Below are 7,327 nucleotides of genomic sequence, written 5' to 3'. Positions count from 1 at the left end.
TGTAAAGCAGGTATTTCATTATCACACCAAACGCTGGCGATGACGTCATCGACTCATCTGATTGTGGGATGACCGTCGTGTCTGCGGCGTACGCCCTGGATTGCTCACCAGCCAATCACAGGTCCCATATAAACAAGCAAGCATTCACACTCTCAGACACACTACGGACAGCGGAGAGCAGCGGTGTCCAAACTACACCCCGCGGGCCATTTATAGACTGCTGTCTCTTTTTTAGCAGCCCGTGGCATATATTAAAATCAACAATTGACACGGCCTGTGTCGTTTGTCTGAACTGTTCTACTTTCTACACTGGGTGGCAAGGCAGGAGAAGAGGAAACCCAAAACCTAGGCTGGGCCTTGGCGGAGGTCACGGGAAACTCAAAGCAACAAACAAACAAGAGTGTTGTCATTGTGTGTTTTTTTTGTTTGTTTTTTTATGAACTACAGTGCATCAATAGCTTTGGAGACCTGGCTGAAGACCTCCTCCACAGGAAGTTCAGAGTCCACCTGGGCAGGGTGATATGATGATGTCATCAGATAGATTCACAGTAATATTACAGTGGTACCTTGACTTATGAGTTTAATTCATTGTGTAACCACGCTTGTAACTCAAATCGCTCGTATCTCATATCAACTTTTCCCATTGAAATAAATGCAAAGGCCATTAATCTCTTCCAGACGCAACAAACGCACCAATGAAATTATTTTTTATTAAAGAAAATTAGCACTCTTAGTATTTTACTGTATATAAAAATATACATAATTAATTAAAATAAAAAGAACATTTTTTGCTGTAATTCAGTGGACATTGTGCTGCTCCTTCTGGTGCGCGCGCCTTGACCACCAGGGAGTAGTATAATATATACATATAGCACATGTAGGGTATAATACACAAGATTTGATGACCTTTTTTTTTTTTTTTTTTTTTTTTTAATAGAACTGTTTGCTATCTGCCGGAGGGCACGCTAAGGCAGGGCAGAATAGGGATCATCTCCGCTTCTTCTCAGCACGTTATAAGCAAAAATAAAGCATATATATATATATATATATATATATATATATATATTGACAGCTCGTAACTCGAGAAAAGTTGGGGCACTCATAATTCAAGGTACCAGTGCGATAATAATGATGCTCCTCACCTTCCTGACGATGCCACGCTTCTCGTAGAAGGTGATGACGGGCTCGGTGGCCTTGTAGTAGAGGTCCAGACGCTTCTTGATGGTCTCCTCGTTGTCATCCGAGCGGCCGCTGGTCTCGCCGCGCTTCAGAAGCCTCTTGACCATGGTCTCGGACTTGGCGTCCACGTACAGCAGCAGGCACGGTTTACCGATCTGGGACCGCAGAAACGTCACAGAGATTGGTTTAAGTGTTGTTTTTGCATCATCAAAAAGTCTTTTAATTAACCTTCTTCTCAAACTCCTCGCCCTGCTTCAGCTCGCGGGGGTAGCCGTCGATGAGGAAGCCCTTAGACACGTCGGCCTTGGCGATCATGGCGTCCTTAATCATGTCCAGCACCGTGTCCTGAACATACAACAACATAACTCAAGTAGACTGGAACATTCAAAAGTTGTACACTTCATATGTTACTTCAGCTCAGTTAAATATACAGCAGACCCCCCAGCGCAGATTTGTTTTTTGTTTTTTTCTTTGTCTTTTCTTTTGGTGGGGTGACCAACCACAAAAATGCTTATTGGTGGATTATCAACACACTTATTGGAATGTTTCTAATATTTTAAGAACAAACACATTTTCTATCGTGGAAAGTTTGTAAATTTTTTTTAATATTTGTGAGAGTATCTTTGAGCATATCTAATAATTTAAGGGTGATAATATAACATTTTAAATATTTAAGACATTTTAAATATTTAAGACATTTTTAAATTATTATTTTAGAATGTTTTTGTATTTTAAGGCTACAAAAACATTTCTAATATTTAAAAAAATAATTGAATATTTCTATTATTGCCATGATATTTTTGTAATATGTTTATAATATTTCTAGAGTTTATGATACAGTACTTCAATTTTGGGGGGGAATGAATTAGAATCAATGTTCTCTATTCGCTAAATTGCCTGTTTGTTTTGAATAACCCTCATCTTGGACAATCAAAAGAAAAAAAAAAAGCAAGAGAGTTGTTTCATGAGTTGAACGTGTGTGCCCGTCTCACCAGGGGCACCAGCTCTCCCTTCTGCATGATGGCGTGAAGCTGCTTGCCCCTCTCAGAGCCCGAGTCCACCTCGGCGCGGAGCAGGTCGCCGGACGACAAATGGGTGAAGCCGTACTTTTTCACCACCATCGCGCACTGGGTGCCCTTGCCGGACCCGGGCCCGCCTGGAAATGGCAGCGTGTTCAAACATACATGAGCGTCTTTGCATGTGTGCCAAAATTCAGACTTGTGCTTATACTCACCGACCACAAAGATGATTTTAGCGTCTTTGATCTTGTCTGCAAACAGAAAAAAGGCTATTTAATAATGATGAGTCATGATACCCTTAGCTTTCTAAAAAATAAAAAATAAACAAAACAAAAAAGTAAAATAAAGAATGTTAAAAAAATTCTAAATAATTCAACAAAACAATCAATAGAAAAAAAAGACAGTTTAAGACTGCATGAATGCAATCAATAACAAAAATGGATGGATGTTAAAAAAACAGTTTGCAAGGATGAAAAAAAATTAAAAAGTACACTTAACAAAAAATAAAAATGTAAACAAAAATTGAGTGGTTCCATTAACTTTTAAAATTATTTACAATATAGAAAAAAGGCAGTTTAAGACTTCATAAATGCAATAAATAACAAATGTTGCAATTCATGTAGAGGATACACTAATAGTAAGAGAATTTTAAAAAATCCTATTTTATATGTAAATTGAAAGAAAATTGCTATCAGTAGTGTCTGTATTATATTTCTAAAACAATCACAAACTTAAAAAAAAATGAAAATGGCAGTTTAAAAGTTGTATGAATGAAATTAAAACCCCATGGATGTTCTGAACCATGTCGGGAGGTTGATAATAACATATGCAAACAAATACAAAACAAAAATGTTTTAAGTTATGAAACGCTGCCTCATTAAAACAAATCAAAATGTAAAAAACATAATATTTTTTTTCTAAAATATTACAAAACCTAAATGGAAAAAGAAAAAAAAGCTGTTTTAGATTGCTTAAATACAATAAATAAGAAGGACGTTACAGACCAGGTCGGGAGGAATAGTCATGCGAAGTGCATATGTTTCCCATGTCTGCAACAATCTTTTTGACTCTTACTATTGTGTTGGCTTGGTTACCATGTCAACGGCTGGTCGCCAGGTAAAACTATAAACAGCTAATAGATTTTTATTTTATTATAATTTATTTTATTTTTTTTTACAATCCACAAAGATTGGAGTAGATTTTAGCTTCAGTTTACTACAAGTATAAATGGAAATAACAATTATTGATAATGAAAATCTGAGCTTTTTATACGGCGCTCTCTCGCAGTATTCTTCAAAATGACCACACGATGGCGGTAGTTGTCAAGAATACAACCGCGGCAGCCCGTTCAGCTCCATGTAAGGACAACGCGTCCCTACGTCATAAACAACATGTTGTCTTCAATTTGTCACGTTTGAGGCGTCGTTTACCTGCCATTGTGTTGCGTTCGTCGTCAGCTCCCTTTCAACTAAAACAAAGAACAAGAACATCTCGGTGACTTTTCCTCTATTGTTGTTGTTGTTTACAAAAAAAACTATAAAAGAATGAGGAAGGAGGAGGGCCAACGTTTTGATTGACAAGTCCAATCCTGCCCAATAAGCATGTTTTAAAGACATGTACAGTATTTAAAACATGAATACAATTTGCCACCAGTAAAAACTCTTTTGTTCTTTTTTTTAAAAGTCAAAATAAAAAATTTGCACAAGAAATGATTTTCTCAATAAATTGTACAAATCACCACCAGTAGTGAATATTTTTCTAATATAATGTGACTCGTTTTTTCTAACAAAATATTTTCAAGTCCGGATACCCTAATTTTCTTTAATTGACATCAGTACCGATTCAAATCATTTTCAATAATAATAAATAAAATTGGCACACTAGTCAATCCATTATTTTTCTAAAATAGAATAAAAATCTATTTTCCCACCAGTAGTGACTTCCTTATATTTAATCATTTTTAAATAATAAAACAAATACAAATAAATCCATCTGTAGTGTCTTAATTTTCTAAAATAAATCAAAGAAATAATACATTTTGTTACCTTAATATGACTTTGGTTTTGTCTGATTCAATCCAGATTCATATCGTTCCCATTTATATATATATATATATATATATATATATATATATATGGCCATTATGCAAATAGGTAGGGTGTCATGTTCTAGTACAATAAAGTCAAAAGCTGAAAATAACCAAATTAGTAATATCACCGCTGCAAATTACAAGTGAAATATTGCAAAGGTTAGCGTGTCGCAAGCTATACTCGTCAGTCGTCCATTTTTTTAGCCTGTGCCCGTTGACCCCATGGTGCTGGTAAAGGTCACTCGGAGGCCCGCATCTGAGTCGGCATCGAGCCTATTTGGAAACGGGAGTTTTTATGGCGCGTCACACATGTTCACATTTGATGCAGACTGCCAAAAAATCCTGAAGTCATAATCAAAGTGAATGTTTGTCAAAATGTCTTTGCATGTTTAAACACGACAGGCACCTTAATGTCATCCCGTCACCTCGATGATGTCCTAATCCTATTTTTTAACGCGCTAAAAAAAGAGCACATTGCAGCTGTTAAGTGAATGGATAGTGTGTCAGACGGGCGAGGCGTTCACTGACTCCTAAGGCGTGTAAAAGGCAAGTGGCGCATTCCCTCTCTGGTTGCTGTGGAGAGTATTGAATGAGAACAAGTGCTTGCTGGCCCTTTAAGGAAGGGAGGGAGGCAGGCAGTGTGGATAGAGGATCCTTTGACGTCAGTGCAGTGGGCGATGTTGTTTGCTGGGGGAGAGCATGTCAGTGCATGCAGCCTGACTTCCACAAAACACTCGCGTCAATCAATAGGCTGCTGTTGTTAAATGGCCATTACGGACACGTTTGAATTATACAGCAGATTGCACCAAAATGGACGCTAATGGATGCAGATGGGAAACACGTTCCATAATGTTGCATAGTGCAAATAGGAAACCATACTACTCATACTGACGCTTGGCTACTACATTGTTTTTCTACAGACAAACAGTCCAGTCCACTTTGTTACAAAATAACAACATGAGGTCAATTCTGCCTTCACTTTAGTCTTTCCTAGGGACCTTGTCTTGAATCTGAAAATCTGAATTTTTCCTGCCTTCCTTTTCCTGACAGGAGTTGAAGTCAATCATACATTCTTCTTACCTCCTTAAACCCAATGACAAAGTCAACCCTGCCTTCACTTTTGTTCTTCCTGGACCTGGTCATGAATGACAGAATTCCAGGGACTGACTAGCCTTCTTTATTATGACTACCTGAGAAGTCCCACTTTCCTTCTTGCCTCCACCTCCCATATGACACAAAGTCGAAGTCAACCCTGCCTTCACTTTTGTCCTTCCTGGCCCTCATCTTAAATGACAGAAGTCCATGTCTATACTTCCTGAGCAGAAGTTGACAATCCGCCTGCCTGCTTCTTGTCTGCACCTTCCGTATCACATGAAATTGAAGTCAATGCTGCCTTCACTTTATTCTTCCGGAATGTCGTCTTGATTGACACTTGATAAAGTCAACCCGAACCTTCTTTCTCCTTCCCACACCTCATTTCTTTCACAATGTTGAAACTGTTGTAAACCTTGCCTTCACGTTTTTCCTTCCTGGACATAATCAATGACAACAGTTGAGGTACTCTCTAACTTTCTTTCTCCAGAGTAGAAATTCAGGTAGAGACTGACTTCTTCATCTCGCTGCGGTGATAAAAGTTGAAGTCCATCCTGCCTTCTTCTTGTTTGCACCTCCACGATGACCTCCTTGATGACAGGTTTGTTTACCTGGGCCCCGAACCGAAATTGAAGTCAACCCATCAAGTCTTTTTACTCCTGTTGCACCTGCGCTACGTGAGGTGAAGACATGATCAACCCTAATTGGTCCTCCTGTCTGTGGGGAAGTTGAAATTAACTGCACTTTGTCACGCCTGTGACCAAATTGAAGTCAAACATCTATCGTCTAAACGTCTATCTTGCATCTCGTCTCTGTCAGGATGTCAACCCTGGCTGCACCTCCTCTGAGTGACATTCAGATTAAATCAATCCTCCCCTGCCCTCTCTGACATAGATGACATCACCCCCCCCCCCCCCCCCCCCGCTTTAGCCTTCACTTGCTCTTCTTCATTGTGCATCCTCCGTACTAACCTTTCCTGTGGCTCCTGTCTCGAGATCTCCCGGTGCGAGGGGCTGGCCGCAGACCCTGTGGATCTCCCCACCAGCGAGCGAGTGTGCACGGTTCCTTCTGAACGGCAGCCCTCCTTCCCCCACGCTCTGCCTTTTTATAGCACAGCTGAGCCTGCGCCGTCTGCTTGCGCTGCATTCTGGGTAAGAGGGCACCGGAGCAGATAAGGAGGGGAGGGGGGGGGGAGTATGTGGGAATGGTCGGGAGGAGGAAGGGGTGAAGTTACACAGTGGAGGGCTGAATTTGTCAGACCCCTTTTCACCGCCTGGAAAATATTTTACATTACATTGTACAATTTCTCGTTCCTCTCTCAGTCTTCTGTATAAATGCTACTAATACAAAATGGGAGGAAGAACTCACCTGTAACAGAGACGCAACAACACCTGTGTCAAAAACCCCTTTTACACGACCTGTAAAAGCAGACATCACCCTGGCAAATGTTAGTACCCGAGCTGTAAAAGTGGGGCACCGCCTGTGTGCACAGCCATTTTCACGCTGGCTGTAAAAAATAATTCTTCTACCTTTTTCCGTTTTGCTGTTCTGTAATAGTGGGCACCAGCACTGTATCATGGTGGTGTCTACCAGTAACAAGATCCGCTATTGGAGGAAGTATCAGAGCTGTAGAACTGGGACGACGCCAATCTGTACCACCCCTTTTTACACTGCCTGTAAAACCTGACATTTTCCGCATTTTTCCATGTCACTATTCTGTTGTAATGGACACTCACACGGAATGAAGTCTAACTGTGATTTTATTTTATTTTTTTAAACTGTAAGGAGCACCTGTACACAACACTACACTTTATACTACAGTGATGCTGTGACTTACAGGTTTATTTCCTGATCACGCTCGTAACTCAAAACCCTCATTATTTTCCCTATTGAAATTAATGGAAATATCAGTCTGTTCCAGCCTCCATTAAAAAGCAGAAAATATTTG

At 39.8% G+C, this 7,327-nt stretch overlaps 1 protein-coding gene across 2 annotated transcripts; it reads right to left on the bottom strand.

Moving 5' to 3' along the window:
- Positions 1–401: 401 nt before the first annotated feature.
- On the bottom strand, positions 402–6,526 carry ak1 (adenylate kinase 1). 2 transcript variants are annotated; one of them, XM_061799570.1, is made up of 7 exons: positions 6,351–6,507; positions 3,629–3,666; positions 2,414–2,449; positions 2,172–2,335; positions 1,408–1,524; positions 1,143–1,334; positions 402–507 (listed from the first exon to the last, which is right to left on the bottom strand). In XM_061799570.1, exons 2-7 carry the CDS (start codon positions 3,633–3,635, stop codon positions 442–444), a joined length of 582 nt encoding a protein of 193 aa, XP_061655554.1. In that variant the 5' UTR covers positions 3,636–3,666; positions 6,351–6,507; the 3' UTR covers positions 402–441. The 2 variants fall into 2 exon arrangements, with proteins under 2 accessions (XP_061655554.1, XP_061655555.1); XM_061799571.1 differs by lacking the exon at positions 3,629–3,666 and having other exon boundaries at positions 6,351–6,526.
- Positions 6,527–7,327: the final 801 nt, after the last annotated feature.

This window comes from Phyllopteryx taeniolatus, chromosome 15 (genome assembly GCF_024500385.1).
Source record: "Phyllopteryx taeniolatus isolate TA_2022b chromosome 15, UOR_Ptae_1.2, whole genome shotgun sequence".
NCBI lineage: Eukaryota > Metazoa > Chordata > Actinopteri > Syngnathiformes > Syngnathidae > Phyllopteryx > Phyllopteryx taeniolatus.
This window is presented reverse-complemented; position numbering and strand designations above follow the sequence as displayed.